At 36.2% G+C, this 22,690-nt stretch overlaps 1 protein-coding gene across 1 annotated transcript in view; it reads left to right on the top strand.

Annotated features, from left to right (window-relative positions):
* The window catches only part of VWA8 (von Willebrand factor A domain containing 8), a 181,202-nt gene that overhangs the window by 84,579 nt on the left and 73,933 nt on the right, over positions 1-22,690 (top strand). The window contains exons 21-24 of the mRNA XM_068929726.1: positions 7,591-7,667; positions 20,211-20,286; positions 20,987-21,122; positions 22,349-22,468. Of these exons, the coding sequence (XP_068785827.1) occupies positions 7,591-7,667; positions 20,211-20,286; positions 20,987-21,122; positions 22,349-22,468 (409 nt within the window). The remainder of the gene's footprint in view (positions 1-7,590; positions 7,668-20,210; positions 20,287-20,986; positions 21,123-22,348; positions 22,469-22,690) is intronic.

The raw sequence follows: 22,690 nt of genomic DNA, 5'->3' as shown, positions 1-22,690 counted from the left end.
TCTTCCTTGACTGAGAAAGCAGTTACTTATTACTCTCCAAGCAACAGGCAAACAGCAGAAAGACTCCTATTTAGTAAACATTACTTATTCCAAACTTTGCAGTGGCTGTTTAGGTAATCTTTACTGTATAGCTCTTACAGGGCAATGATTCCCTAGTCTCCCAAAACAGACTGGTTTATTTATTCGTACTACTAAGGAAGACTTTTCAGCTTGCTTTTTGTGAAAATTTTCCTGATGGAGGTTATACAGTTCATGGATTGGCCATTACATATCTTTTACTATCTCCTTGAATTTTCCTTCTCTGGAAAACAGGAGAAAAATTATGTCGATATATAAAATTTGTTTATCTGGAAAAAAACTTTATAAGTAGCAGCAACTGAAACACATTTTTTTTTTCTTGCTCTTCTAAATTTTACGTTCCCAGGGAAGCATTTGAAAGCTATTGCATTTGGAAGTTATATCAAAAGATACGTTGGCTCTTCTCACCTTTATTGGTTGTAGGTGAGGTCTTGGCAAACATCAGCTGTCTTTAAAGCAACGTATTCATAGTTCTAAGAGGTTTCTGACTTTCTGGAGAGAGAAAGCTCATAGCTAAGTGAGAATCACAGCCTTCTCGCTTCTGAATTATTTTATAACCTGAAATTCTAAAAAAAACACCAAGCCCTGTGTTAAACAAAATTGAATTATTTTGTTTGGCATTAGTCTTTTGCCATAATTTATAGTGTGAGCGATTCAGATAGCTGTTGTAGTGAATTAAAGAGGTTTCCTTGTAGCAGTAGAACGTGCCTGCTTGTAGGGCACAGTTAGCATACAGGAAGTGTTTCATAACAAGTTGTGATCATTTTGGCCCTTAGAGTAACTGTATTCTCATTCACTGTATAAATATAGAATAAATAAGAACATTGGTTGTATAAGTACAAATATATGTATATAATATATAAATGTCTATAAAATATACCTCTCCCATGGTATCTAGAGTCATCTAAAACAGCACAGTTGCAGGATAATATTCCTGTGTAGCAGGACGGATGCAGTTTTTATTAGTTCCAGCAGCTCTTCCATGCCTTGAGAACTATGTGATCCATGGATTGATTGTATTTGATGGTTTTGGCCATGTCTGCATTAATTAAGTATTCACTTAATAGACCTTATGTGTTCCATAATGTCTCTTTCACACCGTACATTTGTTTTGAATCAAGTTTCAATATGTACAGCAATATTCTTACGTGCTTTATAGTCAGCTTATGCCACTCTGTTTGATAGCACCCTCACGGGTTTGGCATGCAGTTCTTTGGCACAGCATTCTTTGGCTGTACGTTTACATCGTCTGTTACAGACCTTGCACTGTTTTCAAAGTGTAAAGCATAGAGATGAAAAGTGATTGAGTGGACATTACTGTCTATATTGTGCAGACATCACCAGAATGATGAACATTCTGGCTGTCAATCTTCTTGAGAAGTAGACAGAAGAAATGCCATGTAAATTAGGACCAAATCAGGGTTCATGAGGATCATTTCCTATTTCTCTTCTCTTGGTTGTTCTTCTCCTTCCAGAATTCCCACTTTCTCCATTACCTTATAGTTTTCTTCACTGGCAACCCTTACAGCTGTTGCTAAGTATTTAGTACTGGCTGGTCTATCTTTGAAAATGAAATACTTAACGTTACCAGTATCAAAAGCCGGTTTCCATCCTGCTTTTATGGTAAATTAGTTACTGAGGAATAACATTATAAAAAAATGACAACAAGTAATACATCTTCTCTCTTGAATAATTGTTATTGATGGACATTTTTGGCTTTCCTGTTGCTTATGTTCTCTTTTCAACAAGAAATACAATTATGATAATCAGTAAGAAAAATCAGAAATGCCAAAAGTTACCAATTAAATTACTGTGGAATTACAGACAGCATTTAAATTTTGCACTTCATTTGATTGTGTGGAAATCTAGATTTTGCCTTTGCCTTTGTACTTCTTGCTGAGAATCATCTCCCCTCTCTCCCAACCCCCTTCTACCCCGGTCTTAAATAAAGAAGGCATTTTCCAAGCTTATAAAACAAGCCCTTTCCAGAATGGTGTGCAGTCTAGTTAGACAACATACAAATGAGAGGAAATGAGAAAGGAATACCAAGTAGCAGAAGAATGAAGACTTCTATAAAGGTGCTAACCATTGTTGTAAATAATCTGAAAGAAGACCGTTGCAAATTCTATGGCAGCACCTAGTGAAATTGTTGAAGTGGGCCCACAGTGAGTAGGCTGTCACAAGTATATGTGAAGAACTTAAAAATATGGTGGCGTTTTGATACGTACGGTAATTTATTTCCCTGATGGAAGAATGTATTTGCATCCTTCTTTCTGTTGCCTTTCTTTGACTGAAGAAAGTGCATCTATAAAGGCACTTTAACTTAGAGATCAACTTACGTGAACTCTTGGACTACTACTGGGAATTTATTTTATTCTTGAAGAGTTTAGTAAGACAAATGTTGGAATCTTTCTTGAATAGATTTTAAAGGGCATGCTTGAGTTGGTCTTTCCTTGTAAGGCAATGCTCTTTTTATCTCATTGTGAAATTGAAGTAAGTAGCTAAGTGTGGAGAAACTGAGAGTGCAGTAGTATCAGTCACCGGCAAAACTGGAAATAGCAAATGCTTAACATTCTAACTTTTCTAGAAGTAAAGGACCTGGGTTTTTTGACTTCAGCTTGTGTGAAAATAGACAGCTTCTTCTACAAGGCAGTGATGTACTCTCCGAAGTCAATATTTTTGATGGTCTTTTTCTTACGAACATGAAGAAGTTGAGCTCTAAATGAAGTAAATAGGGCTGGTTGTTAAGATATTTTTTGCCTAAGAGATTCTGTATGTATATTATGGAAATCTCAGAAAATATTTGTCTTCTGCTTACTACAGTCATAACTGTAGTTGCCCATATGCAAATATGAATCATCTTTAAATGTATCTGTGCTTACATTATTGCTTTCTGCCTTTGCAAGTTATACTAAAGAAACGGAACACAAAAGAATTAATGAGTTACTTTCTTTGGGAAGTTTCTTCCCGCGGATTGTTTCTATTGTAAATTTTTCATATCTTTCTCTCTGTAAGGCTCCAATTGTCTTATGTATGTAAATGTGAAGATTGTATGTTGCATAATAGGGTTCTGGGTTGAACGTGATAGTTTAAATTCAGAAGAAGGCAGGTAATCTACAAGTCTGTCTAAACCTGATTTATCCAAGCCATTCAATTCATGACTTCTATCAGGGAAATGAGTTTATGGGCTCTCTTGTGGTGGATTTTTTTTTTTCTTTTAGTGTTACCATAGTTTTTGCATGCTCCAGATGATAAATTCGTAATAAAATAATTAGATCCTAAATCACAGAACACTCTTGTGCAGCACGTTTGTGACCAATATATAAATTACAGTTGGGGCAAGTCTTAGATCGCTACTATTTTTTAGCAACTATTTTCCTTTGTTACTAACGTCAAAGCAACGGTGAGGTTTATTGAGGTGGTCCTCTGGTAGCAATGTCTAGGGTCTCCTGTTGACATATCTTCTGTGGTTATTACACTGCATTATTCACATTTGTTCTAAGCAGGAAGCGATCAACTTTTTTTTTTTAGTCAGAACTATATCCCAAAACAAATGCATAATATTTCAAAATTAGTTGTAGAATAAAACCCAAGTGAAAAAGTGAAAAATTGTCTTTTTCACCCATTGCAAAACCTGGATTTCATTAATTTCTAATGAAACCTGCCCTGTTGAAGGTGATTTAAGCTACACAGGATGACTGTGTACTGAAATGGAAGAGGCGTGGTTGCAGTGTCTTGGCTGAACGATAGTAGTGAACAGAACAATGCAGTCACCTCTTTAACCACTTCAGTGTGACCTGCAAATCATTTAAAAGAAAATAAAAATGAGATAGGATTTCTCTTTTTTTTTTTTTTTTTCTGATAGTTCTCTTTCTAAGAAGCAAACTGTTAATTTCAAAGCTTGGGTCCAGTTCGTTTCCTGTATAACTTTATTGATTTCAGTTGAATTGTGCAGGGGACAGATTTGTCCCACTACTGTAATAGCTGCATCCTGAATTGCAAAATGCCTCCTGGGACCTGTGAGAACCTTGTTTTATATTTGAAGCTGCAGTTATTGTTACTGCTAGAAGATGAAGTCATTTTATCCTTGGTAACAAGTGTTTACAATGTCAGGAGAATTTTTAAATAAGGAATTGTTTTGCCTTCTAATTGCATGATTTTATTTTTGTTAGTTATTACTGCAGTTTTTTACTTCCTGTTTTTCTGCTTCAGTTGTCCTGTAGGTCTGAGGAATAAAAATTGTCTAATACTTGCTTTCAGAAATATTTCTGTTCCTTTTAGCTGAAATGCCAACACAGATGTTATTTTCCCTCTAATTTCCATATGCTTATATTTCTGTAAAATCAAGTAACTGCAATATTACATATATAAATAACACAGTGTTCATGGCAAACTGGTTTGTCCTCTGAATGTTACCTTAGACTACCATTAATGCAAATTACATGAGATTACATTCTGAATCCAATCCAAGTTCAATTCAGTATTTTAGTGAGTTCACATGAATTGTGTAGTTTTGATTCTTTCTGTGTAAATAGTTGCCTACCAGCTACAAGATGGATATAGATTAAAGAAAAAGGGTGTTTTTTTTTTGCCATCTTTGTCATTTCTTATTTCTGGGATGGCACTGGCCTATTTCAGAGTTTTCTAAAATGGGTTAGCGTTTTCCACAGTTCTTGTTTATCTGAAGATTACCAGACACATTGTTTATCCCACAGGGGTCAGGTGAATTTGGAATAAACCTAGTTTTCTTGGTCTCATGTCAGTGAGTAGCACTGAAGGAACTCATCTGAGCTCTTTTTTGCAGTTTTTTCCTTACTTTCTAATATAATTATATTGTGCCTCTTCCTGCTGGAGTAACTGAGACAAAGAGAAGTGGTAACTTGTCATGAAGTAAGAATGTGAAGGAATAGGATCAAAGAGCTTTGACTCGAACTTTGCTCCAGCTGCTGTGGCCAACGAAGGATTTTCTGTGGTACACCACAACCTCTATGAAGGCACATAACGTATGCTCTGAAGGAGTTCAGTCTAGGAGTTGGGCAACATGAACATGTTTCTAATGGTTAAACCTGGTGGCAGTGCCTTGCAGCTCTTGAATACTGCATGCACCTTTTAAAAATGCATCACATTCTGAAATCAAGGTATACTTAAAATAAAATAAAAGTAGGTACGCAGGGATACTGCTGCGATGTGCAAATACAAACTAGAAAAGGGTGAGAGACAATCGTGGCACAACTCCCATTGACTTCTTTGTGTTACTTTGGTAACAGTGCTCACTCCATTCCTCCACAGTGGCCCTGCGTTGCGCTTGTGTGTCCTCTGAGTGCTCTTTCAGAAGCGAGGTGTATTCCTCTTAGTATCCTTGGTGATAACAGCATTGGTAAAAATGAGCAAAACTAGCTACGTGGTTGTCTTTCTGTTGGAAAGGGAGAGGGAGAAAAAAAAAAGTCTAGCTATGTTATTTTGTAGTTGGGAAGTAGTCTTTTCATGCATAATTTTAGGACGGTATTATAAACATACAGACAAACCGCATGCTCTTTCTGTTAATGCACATGAAAGCCAAAGTCCTTTTTTTTCTAATTACAGTAACCGTTTTGCTTGATATTAAGTATGTTTTACATTGATTCAATATGTTGATCTATTTCTTCAGCTTTGTTCTTGCCACAGCTGGCGAGAGTCCCACTCTGTGGAGAAAAGGATATGCAGTCCACTGGGGACTGTACAAAATACTGCTGGCAGACATCTGCCCAATCCTCTGAAGATCTCTTAGAAAATGTGAAGGAGGCTGCTTTTAGCATTGGTATTTGTGCTTGACATTAGAAGGAGTATCCCAGTTTATTGACCCATTTATAGTTTTAAGTATCTTACGGCAAGCAGTGACAAACACATGGGAATAAAACTGCCCATATGCACTATAAGAGGATTGCTACCCTGTTTCTGATTACTTTTGATGCTTCTGATGCAGTTCCTGAAGTTGAATGTTTCTCCTCAAACGGGTGTGTTCTTTGACTTTTTCTAGAAGAGTTTGTTATCCAAACACCATCCTTCAGATGATGCTCAGATTCTGAGTTCAGATTGAGTCCACAGTAGGATCTGTGTGGTTCTATTTTTGTCATCTCTGCTATATCTTTTTTTCTCTACTCTCCTGGTGAGATCTTTCATTCCAGGATTTCAAATACTACACATATGTGTTTGATTCTCCAGTCTCATAAATGTACTCAGATGAGAGATTGTGGTCCCGTTTTGAGAAGTTTAAACAGTTTGCAGTTCTGCAGCTGTCAGTTACTATCTTTCCACTAGAACTTACAGTCATGAAAGTCACAACTTGCAGTCTGAATGCTCCTATTCTGTTTTAATGCCAAGTGAAACAGATTAGATTAAACCAATTTGAGACCTGCTAATCTCTTAATCTGTCTGTGGTTTATATTTATCTGCTTTATTTTACACTAGTGTGGACTAGATGGATTCATGCAGTCAGAATCTGAATCTCAGTGGAGTGATGGTATCTTGTCAAACTGCTTCCAGCTGTGCCTGCTCTTTCACCCTCTACCCCCAAACCTTGATAGTCTCACTTTTGTTCTCATTTCCCAAACCTGCAGCCACTCCTTTGTAGGAAGAATAAGAATTTTCTGCATCTGAACTGTCATCTGGGTGCGCATCTACATTACAATTTCAGTCCTGATCAGGATTGCGCTTTTAAACGCGTCTCCTTACTGCAGCTGGTACGTGTCATGCAGTAGTGAAGGGATGTATGACCTGGATCCTTCAGGGTGAGACTAAAGTGGAAGACATGTCCAGCAGCACTTCTGATGCCTTCTAGCTGCTAATTCATTGCAAGTGACCAAACTGGGCCTGAGCTGAAGTGCTTATGCAGGAGACGCTAGGGTGTTAGCAACAAGTGATTCACTCTATAAACCCACTGTCATTGTTCTGCACTTCTAATATATGTCTACAAGAGGAGTAATAAATCACTGCAATTCCCAACCCAATTCTGGTTCCACCTGTGCCTTTTTTCTTCCCCCTTAAGTTAAGTTAAATGAGATTAGCAAATATGACCAGAGTAATGCTCTAATTCTATGTGATCGCTACTAAATGTTACCTATGGCTACCAAGATTTACCTTCTTTATGTTTACTTTAAGCCAGCTTCCTGGTGTTCGTGGCCTCACAATAGCTTTGTGAAATGGAAGGGCTGGAAAAACTGCGTTTAGTTAAAAGGATGCATAGGCATGAGTGATGTAACTCTAGAGACATGATCCTATTTCTGTTTATTCCTAGTAAGACAAAGAAGTGTTTTGCAACTATATACATATGTAACATCTATATCTATCTATATCTATATAGATATAGATATATAAAAATAATCAAATTGCGTTCAGAATTCTTTGATGTGGATTGAAGTCATATTTACCTATAAAAGAGTACGGAGGTGTTTAGACAATTTTGAAAAGTTATCTTTTCTTTGTTTACGACTTAAATTTATGCATTATACATTTATATGTATATATTTATTGCAGGGTGTTGGGAAAAACAAGATTGTTGACAGATTCCTTCACCTCTTAAACAGACCTAGAGAGTATTTACAGCTGCATAGGTAAGGATATGTTATATTTCCATCCTTTGGTAATCTGATTTTCTGTGTTTTAAAACTCATATTTCTGAAGTTTATTTTATTGTTATCGTTTGGAGGCAGACCCTGTGAGGGTAGGTGGCACACAAACAAACCCTAGAATTGTGTCCTTTATGGAAGAGTTTATAGGGGCAGAGGCAAGAGCCTGACAGGTTTGAGGAGGGGGTACAAGAACCTAAGGAGGTCACGTTGTTTAACATAGTAAGAAGTAGAACTCTGCATGCTGCTGTCTAGCCTTTGTCAAGAAGAGACTTTTGCTGAGATTTCTGTTGAGATTTTCCCAAGCATGAGGAATTATGAGGAAAAAGTTAAAAGGTGCTTGTTTGAATATGTCATTCATTAGGGAAGAAATATTCTGGGTAGTAAAGGCTTTTTTTTTTTTTCCTTTGACACTCCTACTAAGCACATTTATTTCTTTCTCATCCATAAACATGTTTGGATTACAAAATTATAAATCTATTTTTTCATATGCAAGTTAAAAAAAAAAACGAGGTTTTTAAGACAGCACACCAATTCAAAACAGTTCAAAAGCTGAAAGAAGCAGCAAGTAATGATGAGTAATGCTTTAATATCAAATTATGTGCCTGCTGCTTATGGCTTAAATTGTGGATCAGCAAATTGGAATAAAAGCTTAATATGCATAGAAGAAGAATCAGTTTGAATTGAATTGCAGCTTTTTTCAGCTTCATCCTAATTTTTACCTATTTCTCTTCAGCTTCCTACCTCTTCCACCCTGCCTCTTTCTCCATATAGTGTTTCTTAAATTGCATTAATAAAAATGTATATCTTCTGATATTTTGCCCTTTAAAAGCAGTCTCTTTAACACTCTTTCCCTCAGATATTTATCTTGAAATGTCTTGCCCGTGTATTCCTGATAGCTCTATTGTATCACTTTTCTATTGCTGTTTTCTCAACACACTTCCTTTCCACTCATTCCTTCTGGGTAAAACTCACTTTTGCAAATCTCATTTATTTCAGAAGATACTCCAATAGTCCTATCACTCACAGTATGTATCTTTTTTGAAGAATTGTTCTCCAGTGACCTGTAGTTAAGCAGAACAGTACTTCAATATCAATTCAGATAACTCAGTTGAATGATGTATAAACACATGGTTTGGGTTGATGATGGAGCTGTAGAATATAGTTAAAACATGCTAGTTGGCACAGTAAAAAAAAAAAAAAAAAAAGCGCCTTTTTTTCCTATTCAAGACAAACTTCTTTAGGATCGGTATAGGACTGTTTGTGTTTGCGGGGGTCTAGAAATAGACTGAAATAAAAAAGGATGAAAAAGTTCTATGCAATTCCACAAAAATAATTTTTGAGTATAGAAAAACCAGAAATTTCTATTTCATTTCATTAAAAAGGCATTTTAAAATACCTTTGAAAGAACCCAGTTTTTATAATACCATGGTAAAATTCATTGAACAGTTAAACAAGGATTACTGTGTTGTTAGTGAACGCTATTGGATTCCAGAGCAAAATAAGAGAAAGTATACCAGAAGTCTTTTCACCACTAATCTTCTAGATATTTTGTGGGGAAAAAATAAATACAATCGGAAGGCTATTGGTTCACAGCGTAGAGGTATTTTATTAGAAAGCGTACTCGAATATGCACCTTATCTTCTGTAGCCTTAGATGTTTCTGCAGATTGGTAACTAACTACCATCAATACCATTAAATATGCTACCTGCAAATATTTCTGATTTTGTAGTTTTTATGGTGGTGATATCCTGGGTTATAAATCTAGAGCAGTTCAGCATTCTACACTTGGCTTTTGGTTAACTATCTTGTAAGGGAAATGAACAGTATTATTGCTTTCTTCGTGAAAAATACAGAAGTGTTTCAGTGTCCCGTGAAAGTAAACGTTCTTGGCCCTTTCGGAAGTGTCTTGAGCTGGCCCATATCAGTTATAACTTCATATAATTAGTTATAAAACAAATAATCTACATGTATTTATAATAAAAATAGGTAATGAATGGGTGTTGCAAATGAACAGTAGCTGTTACGTTCTGAAGCAGCGAGATATATACTTACCTGTGAAATGTCCTTGGTAGGGGCTATCCAGAGCAGTTAGAGAAGAAACTGCTGGAGTGGAGAAAGCTGTAAGAGCTTTAAAAATATAGACAACATTTTTACTGAAATATAATATTGTGTAATCAATAAAAGGATTGAATAAATAGTAGGCAGAAATGAAAATTCAAGTTCAGTCTAAATACAATTTCAGAAGTATTCTAGATGATTTATGAATCTAACCTCCGTTTTTGAAAAAAAGCCGATTTCTAATGAAATTTGGCACTTAAGCGCCAAAATCATGAAGAAGCTTTGGAAAATTTTATTTTCAATAGGTGAATGGGGGGAAATGCACAGCATAACACAATGTAATATAGTATATCACAGTATAATTGATGTAGGCATACATTGTGAAGGACTACCTGAGCCCCTTTCCCAACAAACAGGAATATGAAAGAACTAAAAATACTATTAAATACGATTTACTTGATTTTTTTTGTTACTTTCTTGATGAAATAGTGTAAGTTCTGCTGATCTAACATGCATATTCAAAGAGATTGAAGCATTTTTTTAAATATCAGGGAATATTTTCCTTATTGGAGGCAGTGAGCCGATACCGGGAGTAATTTTAAAATCTCACATTTTATGCCTTGTACTTGAAGATAATGAAGGGAGATAGAAAACAGAATTAGAAGTCTTTTTCCTTAAACATCCTTTCTGACATCTGTATTTACTTGCTCTACCACTGATTCACATGGAAGGGTCAGCCTGACCTTAAGAATTAGATTGCTTAGGGAGGTTATAAATCCTGCTTCTTAACCTTTCTTACAGTACCTCATTGAGAGATTTTATTTTCTTGGGTGTAATTGTTAAATTTTATGAACTATTTTTAGACCATAAAAATGAAACTCTTAATTGAAAGGCAGCCATGATTAGGTTTAATAAGGCTTTAAGAAAAATATTTGCTTGTAAATTTTCAAAATGTTGGCTCCTTCTTCTTGTGTACTTCTTAATATTTGGAATAGATCGGGACCTAGAAAAGAGTGAGTGCTGGAAAAAGGTGCCGTGTATCAACTCTCAGTTATCACATATGTGCAGCTAGCTGTGTTAAATGTGGGGTGATTGTCATTCCGTAACTGGTAATTTGGGGTAGGCTGTACTTGGCCTCTCTCCAGGACTCTGCTCGCTTACGAAGGATCTTGCTGCTTCTCCATGTGGAGGGAAAGAACTTTCATCTGCCAAGGTCTCCCAGTCACCCCCTTTCCTACAAGTGTAAGTTCCAGCACAGAAATCCTGAATTTCATTTACCTTGCTAGGATGGTTGTCTAGCTGTTGTTTGCCAGGGCACTGGCTACAAATTGTAAAACACACATCAGTGTTATCGTGCCTAATATTAAACTTGAGGTTCTTACTACTTTCACCTTGCTTCATGTGCTTTCAGCATGCTGCTAGAAAGGTGAAAATCTGTGAGCCCTGTGCGTTTGGGGGCCCATAAGGTATCGATATAGAAACTGAAGATAGAATGGACAACTTTCTTAGAAAACTTAGAAATTTTTTAGAAACTTTGATAACCTCAAAAGAAATGTAACTCAGAATCAGGTATTTGTGTATATTTCTAAACATGTGAACCCTGGAAAGCCTCATCATTTTGACCCTTGCTGTCATTACTTTTACCCTCCCTGATGTGAGCAATGTAGAAAGAAATTATGAGTAGTTCTTCACAGAAGTCTAAAGCCTAATTTAGTAGACCAAATTGTGGATCTGTAAAACAAATTTCACTGAAACAGGAAAAAAAAATCATCTGCTTTCGTAGTCCTAAAAATGGCATTTTGCTTTAAAATTACCAAGTTTCTTTAAACAACAAGGTTCAACAGAAAGAAGGAAAAAAGTTAAAAGCTTTTTAGAAGACTGAAGCAAGAACATGTGCCGCGTTAGACTATAAAATCCTTCTTAGCACTGATGAGAGTAGTAGATAAATGTAAAAATGTAAGCTTCCAGCTGTTCTGAACAAAAACATCGTAAGAAAGTATTGTGGACTTTAGACTGTTAGCTCCTTTGATGTGATCAAAGAGAAAAGATTAATTTTACTTCTTACCATCGAATTGGTTGCTTAGTAGACCCAAAGAATAGTTTTGCTGGAGTGCAAGCATTCTCTGTCTGTTCAAGCATTTAGTTTTACATCTGTTTGGAATTCAGTTTTACTGTCAACCTGCTTTTTAAATTTCAGTTACAATGATTTCTCCTCCTTGCAGTTACTACTTTTGTGTAGACTGTATTATGTAACTGCACCATTTGTTATTCTGTTTCCAGTGCAAGCTGGGTTAATGGCTCAAGTTTTTTTTTTTTTATTTGTTTGTATTGGATGCTGAAGGGACTTGTAATAGAAAGTCCAGTTTTCTAAACAGCTTGAATTCTGACTAGGAGGGTGTAAAATTCAATGACCTACATGTTATAATAGCTCCTGCTAGTATAAATGGTTTTAAGTGCTAAAGACACTGGATTATGTGCTAGCTTTATGTGCTAGGTTTTATACGCTAGAGGCACTGGATTAATATATACATCAAGCTTTTGCAGTCATCTGTTGTTGTCTGATCTTATCTTTCATTAAAGACTAGAAGTACTAGTAAATACTACTAGTAAATATACTTCTAGTCTTTAATACATGAGCTTAAAAAAGGAGAAGAACAAGATTTACATGTAATTTGTTCTCATGTGAAATCTTAGGCAGCTAAAGAGAACTGGAGAAATAACTGCGAAGAGCCACATAGTATGAACTCAAGGCCTGGTGCTGCGCAGCAGTGAAAGGCTGCCGCCTCCGTTCGGGGGCGTGATAAGCAAAGCTAGCCAGCCTCAACTCTGATACTTTCAGCAGGTAGATCTGCAATTATTTAGTTGTGTAAGTGTTGGAGGTATGCACTCCGCGTGAAAGAACCCTTCTTTTGGGACAACATAAGAACGTTGCAGTCACAAAAACGGAAGCTTTTGCCGAGCAGGCTGCAGCGTAGTCTGCATCAATAGTACTGGGTTATGAATGAACTTTCTGCTACTTGGAGCCTCAGTGGATCTGCAGAAGTCTTGAGCCAGTTCACGTGTTCTCTTTTTGCCTGTGTGTGTCGAGAGAAAGTATTCCCCAAAATATTCTTTGGGGAAATTGAAACAAGTTTGTTGTCCGGCAGGAGAATGCTGCCTTACAAGTCTTCACAAAGTCATGTGGCAAGAGAGGGAGTGGTTTTTGGTGTAGGAGACTGTTCTCTGTACTGTCTAAAAAGTTGAAGCTGCTTATGAATATGCTTTGATGCCTTTTCATGGAAATAGAGTACATAGGAAGTTCCTTCTTCTTTTTCTGTTAAATAAATCAATTAGAAAAGGTAGGGCTTGCCTCAAGGGTTGTGCCCTTTAACTAGCCATATTAAGTCTTGGTTCTCTGTGTGATATCCTTTCTTGCAACTTCAAATAACTTATTCTGCCCCTTTCTAGATGTTAACATATATCCATGCTAAAGCTATTTGGCCTTGTTATGAATGTGATGTTTACCACTGTCAACAGAATACTAACTGATACAGAAATTCTCTTTATCTGATAATCTTACCGTTATTTTAGAAGGTATTTCAGTACCTTATACTGATCCTCCTATTGTTATGTGTCCTTTTGAAGAATTTACCTAGGAATTTAATTTCCCGTTAGAGTTGTTATATTTGTTCGAGTGAGTGATGATTTGAAAGTGTGGTACAGGGTTTGTTTAAAAAATCTACTACATTTTGTATTGTGCCTTTTCTAGTTCTCTAATAAATTACAGTAATCTGATGATCTTCTCTTCCTAAAATTAACTGAGTTTACATATGTTATCCTTTTAAAAATAAATGTAATTATATTGTGATCTTTAACAATTAAATTAATGGAGAGATTTGGGGTAGGAAAATGAGCTTACGGTGTCCCTACAAGCAATACTCACTACAAACTGTGCATTAATCTTTTGATGTTAATTTTCTTTCCCTCTTTTTCAGCACACATAATCAGTATAAAATCTAATTACCTGTTCTGCCTATTGAGATCATTTAAAACTACCCTTTCAGCTTTATTGACTTCAGATTTTTTTAAATTGTGATTTAGAACGTTGTTTCAGAAAGAATAATTTAAGTAAGCCAAGCCACAGATGAACATCTAATACTGTAGAATTGGGCTGTACCTGTTCTCAGAATTATATTTGGTCATCTTGTAAGAAAAGAGTGTGTGATTACGTGAGACAATTTATATGCTGATATAGCTCTGCAGGTCTGTTTTAAAAGTGAACAGCCACTGAAAAGCTATCTCTGTAGCAGACTGTTGATGAAAAAAATGCTCTTAAGCTGCACTGTTATATTAGAGGGATCCACCAAAGACAGTGATAGGGTTGTACATATTTATATGTTGACAGCCACAAAAAAACCCTGAGTAATTGTTTTCATGATTCTGAGGCATGGATGTACATGGCTAGAATATTTTTCTTTGATGTTGTAAAAAGCCTTATAGCACATGGCTTATTGTTTATGCCGCTCAGGTGGGGAAACGAATATAACAAGCCACAGTTTTGTTGTGCAGACCTATGTTCTGAAGCACTGAATGTGCTGGCTAGCATGTAATAGGTTTCTTTTTTTTATTTTTGTTGTTGTTTTTCCACCTTTTCTTAGGACATTTTCCATCACTTCAGTACTGAAGTGCAAAGCTTAAAAAACTCATGCAAGTTTGTGGTTTCTGTTTCTAATATTAGCTTCTCATAAGCTGTCCGACTGGCTCTGAAATTGTCGGATTCCAGGTGTTAGAGAGCTACCTCATTTATCTGTTTGGTAGGAGTTAAGTTCAGCTTGAATTTTCCTGCTGTGCGGCTGTTACGGAGAAATAACTTAGGTTAGAACGCCAAGGCCGTTCATTTTCCTCCAAAGCTGAAGTAACAGTTTCTAGCTGTTTACTCTGTGAAATGTGTTCCTGTACAGAATAAGGGGATCTGTAGGAAGTCATGTTTCTTCATTTACAGAGTTGGCAATTAGAGTGACTGAATGTCATTATGTTGTTATAAGAAATTATGTGAAAATGTTACGCCTTGTTTTAAAAGGTGGATCACTTGTAAGTAATTCTGTAACTCGATTTAAGATACAACTTGAATTAAGCAGATAATTCCTTTTGGCCTTTGTTCTGCCACCCTCACTCACACCAGTATTAAGTGCTTTTATATTCCAAATAATTCTTGAGGTTTTAAACTAATATATGTCCTGCTGAGTAGTTACAATGCTATAGCAGAAAAAATTTAGGGGTGTAATTATCATTTACACAGAGAAGGTCAAAAAGGCTTTACAATATCATTTTAACAGCGAAACGAGACAGCTGGTTGGCTTTACAGGTATTTCAGAATTTCCTGAACATAGTGGTCAGATCATGCGATGCAATAGCTGTGCAATTGGTCAGCCAAAGAGGTGAAAGAAATTCAGTTGTAAATGTCAAAGCCATGCAGATTTTTTCTTTGGGGTAAAGAGTCTCCTACTCTTCATTGGGATAATACATGAGTGGATTAGCTTAACCAATAAACAACTTCAAATGGCTCTTGACCTAATAACTATTTTTCCAAATACTCTTAGAATTAGGTCACACCAGATGGCTATGTTCAAGTCATTTTAAAATATAGCCGAGAAGATACATGTGTATCACAGAAATGAAGAACAAAAGTCGTTAGAACATATATTGTGGTACTCTGATTTTTCCTTTCAACTGGCATGAAGTCCCATTTGGAAGAAGAGGAAGGCCAAACCTGGGCCTAGTCTATCCAAGCTTGTTACCGTATGCACCAACCCTGAAAATACAAGTTACCTTCCAGAGGTTTTTTCCTACCTTTTCAGCCTCACTGTATGTGCACGCAAAAGCCAGGACGCTATTCTTCACCACTTGTCATGGTGGAGTAATAAATACCAATGCCTATGGATGTTTGGCTAGCTAACTGAGGTGCTAATAGGGTATCCCATCTTTGGGTGTAAGCCTTCTGCCGACTCATATTTTAACATAAAGCAGTACAATACATTTTCCTTAAATTCGATGACAATAAATTATAAAAGGGATCAAATCCTATTTTGGCATTCCTATTTCAGTGTTTCTGGGGAGGACAAGTGTCAACATATACCATGTAGGTTTGCAGACATGCATGTCCCATAAACAACATTAACATTTTCATGAAGAATGTCATGCTTGGAATTCATTTTTCTAATAATAATACAAAGTTTCTCTCTAATAATACAAATTTCAGGAAAAGAACATTATTCTCCTTTGTTTCCTAACTTTTCTTTCTGCGTGGTTTCAATTCTGTTTCTCACAACAGAATATCTGGAATGTTTGGTGATTTCCTTTCTTTCCATCTCTCATTCCCATCCTGCTGTGTTTCAAGGTCCATGGACAGAGCTATTTGGCTCTTCCAAACAGCTCTAAAACAGTTATCAGGTAACGGTTCTTTTGCTCTTTTTTTCGGAGTAGTTTTTGAAATAAATTATGTAATCGAATTTGGATACATCTTGGAAATGGACAGGGGCAGAATGGAGTGTTCTTTTCTCGAATGGGGGCGTTTGAATTGCGGTCCAGGTTACTAATAAGGAATTGTATACTTGTAACCTGGGTGGACAGTAGTTTCAATTCACTCTTGTACTGAAGAAGACTTAACAATTGAATTTTTATTACATTTTTAAATTAAAAAGGAAAATTTAAAAAATGCTATCGTGTATAGTTATTAGCATCTGGTTGGTCTCTAATTAAGTTACGAAGAGAAGTTGATAATCCCTTGAGATACGAACACTGCAATAACGAACACAAGTATGTTGCAGGAAGGATGTCCCTCTCCAGCCTGCACTATTTTGTAAAACTTGGTTAAAGTGCAGTGAGATTATCCCTTCCCTTGCACCTGCGGGAGCCAAAAAAACATTTTCTGTGGTCGATAGAAATGTCTCCTGCTGTATTTCATAGTTTTTCCCAGGAAAGAAGGCATTGCTGTCAAAGATGTAGTAACTGTCAATGACTAGTGTGCGTTCAGCAAGCCTGTAAACTTCACAGCTGCCTTTGGGGTAAACAATACACAAAGTAACAAAAAGTAAATCTACATGGGCAGAACGGGCAGTGACATGAGCTGGTAAACAAAAAAACATCAAAAGCAGTCTTGGGAGTGCTGCTATGAATTAAATGGTATTGTCAGAAGAAGAGTTGCTGTGGTTTGGTACCAGATTTTTTTTTCCCTCCCTGTATGCTTGTGGGGAAGATTTGCTTGAAAGAAATAAAAATAAATTCTTAGGAAAGATATTGCTGAGCTCTTCATATTTTCTTTTACAACCTGGAGAAAAATCTGTTCAGTTAAGCAGGATGGCAATTTGCCAGACAGTTTTTCTCACCTACTTCTACATTCCCGCAGTCTTGCTTCTTTGTGTTAGAAGTATTTTTGTCTCGGATGCCAAATGTGATGAAGTTAGGAGGTTTTGAGATTCGTGCCTTTGTTACAGCCTAGTTAATATTAAGATGTTAATATTAATAAGTAAATGTGAATTAGGAGATAGACTTTTTAGTTCCTTTTTTGTGGGAATGAAATTCTACAGTTAAGTGTTGTTAATACCAGATGCATTTTACACTTGAAAAAATCTGCACCCAATATTGTTCAGAAATACTTCATATTTAGCATATTTCATTCTTTCTTTCAGTGAGTGTCTTTACATTTACATAGCTTATTACAAAGTGGAAATTTAAGAAAAAGGCCTAAGGAGGCAAATTATTTTAGCCGGTTTTTGTACTGCTTAGGTCATATTGGATTTCTGAAAGACAGAAATTAATGACATCTAATTGCATAGCTTGTGATTCTGAAAGGAAAATTACATTTCTCTGTACTAACCCCAGCAAGATCATTCTTATATGCATTTGTTGAATGTAATAGCCTAAGCAAATATTGAAGTTTTGCATGCATTTATGTCATCAAACCAATGGAATTAATGCTTGGCTATATATTTAGCTTCTCTAATATACTGCAAATCCCCTGAAATATTTCCGTAAAATATTAAGGCTGAATAGCAACGAAATGGAAGAAAGGAGGGAACCACAGATAACAAAATGAGAAGAAAGTTAGAAGCTGGATTTGGGATATCAATTGTTCTTTCTTTTCCATTCCTTCTACACTCTTCATTCATTTATGCAGCTTTCATAGTACCATAGTAAATGGTAAATTTTTTCCATGTTGATTTTACCCAAAGACATAGTCAGTTCTGTCTTCCTTAAAGATTCACATAAATCCATAGGATGATTTCAGCTGTTGGTGATAATAAGGACAAGTTAGTACTCCACAGCAGACGTTGTTAACAGTTTCTACAGAGGCAGAGGATTAACCAGTTCACCAAAAGTAAAATGCATTATTTTGTGTTACAGTAAAGCACTGTTTTACCTTTCTTTCTTTTCTTCTGTTACTGTTTGCGGGGCTAGGCTGATGCGTGCAGTCCAAGAATGTAGCCCCTAAGTAATCTGTGCCCAGGAAACCAATGTCGTTGGTCTGTCGTTGTTGCTTCCATTAGTGATTTCTCTGCCTAATGTAGAAGTGGGTAAACAACAAGAATGGCAATAGAAGCTTTGATTTTGCTTTCATAGTGGGTTTTCTCAGAGGATAGATTAAGTGGTTTTAAAAATTGTGTGTGCAGAGCTGCATTTGTTGCATATAAATACAATATGTATATAACTATCTTTAGGGAGTTCTGCTACTTTTGAGAGGCTGCAGTTGCTGGAAAAAGATGATGGGGGAAATCTGAACTTTTTAACCTTTTCCTTCCTGGATTAAAGTCCAAATGAAGTATCCAGATATTAAATAGCTCTGTTTCCTCCCTGTGCTTTATTACTATGCATGGGAGACACTGGGATAAATCAATCATGAGTTTAAAGCTAAACAAGGAAGTATTAGTTGTTAGGGGAAGAAATTCTGGTGACAGGAGTTTCAAATAGAGGAAATTTGCGTGTTATGCTGTCAAAGTTTTAAACTGTAATTGGAAGCTGGCCATTTAGTAGTCTACTGCAAATAGTACTGTGTTTGATTTCCTGTACCCATGGAGCTTATCAGAATATTATTGATTTTTTACAAGGTGCTACAAAATTAAAGATAGAACTAAGGTAGACATTTGGAACAATGAGTCAGCTTAGCTTAAGCAAACAGTTTTTTATACTGCATGGCTGTGAAAGGTGAGAGATTTTTGTTGTGTCAAATCTTGCACCTGATGCAAGGTTTACCAGCCTTACCTTTTGACCAACATGTGGGTCTCAAGCAGCATAAATGTGGCTCTCCTGTCCGGTTATGTCACATGAAGAGCTCATCTTTCTGTTGACAGAGAGTTTGGATGATCCACATTTTGAAATATATGAGGAAAGTGCTTCCATAGCCTGCTTGCCCGAAGACTGAACTGCATATCCTATTGCTCATGGAAGTGTATGAAGCATGGGGACCTTCTGTCGTCTCCCACCTGTAGATTAATCCTTAGCTCATTGATCTCCCAGAACCTCAAGATATATGGGACTGGTTTTATAGATTTGACTGTACAAAGATTTTGACAAGTATGTCATAGAATCAGGAAGGTTTTCCCCCTTCCCCCCCCCCCCCCCCCCCCCGGTTCCTGACATAAAAAGTGGAAGTAAATCCGGTGTGGAGATACCTTGTATGGAGATATCTTGTGTTAGACCTTTCTGAATTGCAACTATTTTCCATTTATCTGCACGTTCAGCGGTGATAGAAATAGGTGATAATAATGGAGATTAAGGAATATTCTCATTACCAGTTTTTATTAGGGTGCTTTAAATTTGAAGGAAAAAAAATCATTTGATTAATTTAGCCACAGATAGATTTTCAGAAGGAAATACTATGTTATTTTAGCCTCTCCATCCCAACCCAGACCTTACACTATTTATGATACAAAATGGAGTAAGTGCTAGTAAAAGTTATTCCATCTGGTACAGTTTAGATTGACCTAAAAATAGTTGATTTTTAGAATTCCAAAGAAGTATTTTTCGTCTTACTTTTTCTTGGTGATATGTCCTGTGGAGAAGAGCTACTAGAATATTAATAATTTCACTATGATACTGCCAATTTCTGTTTCTTTCTTCTGGGGAGATTTCCCTGTTTGTCACGTAAATGACATTTTAAACATGCTTAACTAGAAGTAGTAATAATAGTAGTAATATACCTCCATGCAAAAGAAATGGATTGACCTTTCAGTGTTTTCATTTCCAAGGTTTACAAGAGACTGAGAACTGCTATGAAAGCCCTGACAGGGAGAGATGCTCTCCCTTGACCAACAAGCTACCACAGCAGTGTTCTCTGTTTAAGTTCTTTGTGAACTCTAAAAAATAGAGTTTTTTTTCCTCTTACAAAAGAGTAGAAGAGAGCTTTCAGCTTCATGTATTCATTTTGCAGTTTATTGTGACCAAAGTTCCAGTGTATTTCAATTAATACTTTGTTTTTTTTCCACTTTTCAGGGATACCACTGTACAGAGCCTTACCCTACAACCTTCTGTTAAAGGTGGTCTTATTATATATGAAGATTCACCACTGGTCAGTAGTTGCATTTTGGTTGTATATTTGGAAAAGTTTTTCATTTAAAACAAATAGTGAAACATACTGGCATTTTCAAATAAGACAATTCTTTGTGATAGGATTACTTTTGTGGAAGAGTTAGTGAGTGTGGTAACACATCGTTAACTTTTACTTTTCTCATGTCGGTCAAGTTTTCTGTGCCAGCTGCTGAATAGGATAATAATCTTGGCAGTCTGCACACACAAAGTGAGCATGGAAAATAATTTAGTCTATGCTAACCTAACATATTCTAACTGATGCACTGATGTTTTCCTGCTTCTGTTGTAGTATCTAAAAATGCCCAGCAACAACCCACTATGCTGGACACCAGACACCTCCTACAACCATTCTTGGATTCTTTCAGCTTCATGTTCCCAATTAACCCAGATTGTTCTCGCACTTTTCTGCCCATACTCCAGTTCATCTTCTCTCAGGGTCCTCACTTCCCTCTCTAAAACAGTCCTTTCCGTCCATAAGCCAAAAAAACCTTTCTTTCTTGTCTCACTTGCTGCCTCTTTGCTTCGCTCTGCCACCGGTCGTATCATATTTTATCCCCCCGTTCTGACTCCCTTTCTTCTCTCAGTGCCTCTAAGCTATTTACTGCTGCCAACTGAGAAGTCAGTAGTACAGTTTCTTGCACATATCTCTGGGAAATTGTGATGATTTGATTCTTTTCTAGGTAAAAGCAGTGAAGTTTGGACATATTTTGGTAATTGATGAGGCAGACAAAGCACCAACAAATGTTACCTGTATCTTGAAAACTTTAGTAGAAAGTGGGGAAATGGTTTTGTCAGATGGAAGGCGAATTGTGGCCAGTAAGTAGATAAAAAGTGCTTTGATCATTTACAATAAAACATAACATTGCTTTTTTCCAGCAATTATGTTATTAATTAGAGCCCCAGAAGAGTCTAAATGGAAGAAAAATGTATATTTGCTGTCAGAAGGTTAGCAGTTAAAGAATTTGGAGTGACTTTTTTCCTCTAGAGAATGATTTTAAATGTATAAGGTGTAACATGTTTGTGTTTCAAAGATTACTTCATAAGCTACTTTTACAACAACCACAAACATTTTCTCAAATTAGTATTATCATGAATATTGTTGAGGAATTAAAAAAAACCCTGTAAGTCGAATGCTTAATTTTTTTATTCATCATAAAAAATAAAGATCTAGTTGACCAAATTATAATTTTGGTTATGCTCATCTGAATAGTTGAGGTATAATGTTGTCAGATCCAGGAGTAAAGATGAGAGTACATCTAAGGCAGATTTTTTTTTAAGGGTTTCATTTAATAAAGTATTATGTCTTTTTGTTGTTTTTAAGATTTCCTGCAGGATGAGAATATTTTGTAATTGGAATTTTATTCACATGTATTTCAGGAGCTAAATATTTTGTATAATTTTCGAAGAAAAAGCAGTACCCTTTTGCTATTAATAGACACTGTGCTTTATGTAATGAGTCAACACTTAGATGGCACAATATTGAGTTGTGCTTGTGATTATAAACTCTAGGTGGGCATGTTTTTTAAATATCTTGCTAGCCAGTCTCACTTAATATTGTGGTTTTGTAGATGGGGTAAAAGTTGGCCAAATACCTTGTGCCGATGGAGGCATGTTGCCAGGGAGCAAGAGGGGCTAATCTGATTCATTTTCAAGAAACAGAGCCTTCACATGTGTCTCTTGCTTTTCACAGACTTTTTAAATATATTCAGGGCAAACTTCAGTCCTGTCTTCCCAGACCAGAAGATGTCAGATCTCTATAAAAAGATTCTTTCTTCATCGCTTGCCTCAGCAAGGTTAAATTAAAGATGAATAGTAGTCCTCATTCCAAGAACAGCTGATGCATTTTTTTTAAGTGAAAAAATTCAGTTCATTTTTCATGAAACAAATGATGAAATTCTAAAATGAAACCTCGGACACTCATAGATGAAGGACATGCTCTTAAGTTGTTGAGACCTTGGTTGCAACTGTTAAGGTCTTTTTGTAGTTGATTGATACATCCCAAAACTTAAATTTGTATTTATTAAAGTTTATTTGTTTTCCAGATCATGCTAATATAGAGGGGAGAGAAAATGTAATAGTAATTCATCCTGATTTTAGAATGATAGTTCTAGCAAACAGACCTGGATTTCCTTTCTTGGGTAATGACTTTTTTGGCACACTAGGTAAGTGATTCATATTAAGTAGTGAGCTTTAATATAATTGATTAATAGAATGACTGTCTTTATTTCATTAGATTTCATGGGGAGCGGGGATCCTTATGCATATAAATATTGTGTTTCACATAAGGCACTCAGGGTGGGATTCAACTTGAAGACTACCACTTCAGTTTAGGTATGTTAATGTAAGTGTCTGAGCTTGCCCTGAAGGGGACCCCTATATGTGGT

The sequence above is a fragment of the Struthio camelus genome, chromosome 1 (assembly GCF_040807025.1).
Source record: "Struthio camelus isolate bStrCam1 chromosome 1, bStrCam1.hap1, whole genome shotgun sequence".
Taxonomy (NCBI): domain Eukaryota; kingdom Metazoa; phylum Chordata; class Aves; order Struthioniformes; family Struthionidae; genus Struthio; species Struthio camelus.
This window is presented reverse-complemented; position numbering and strand designations above follow the sequence as displayed.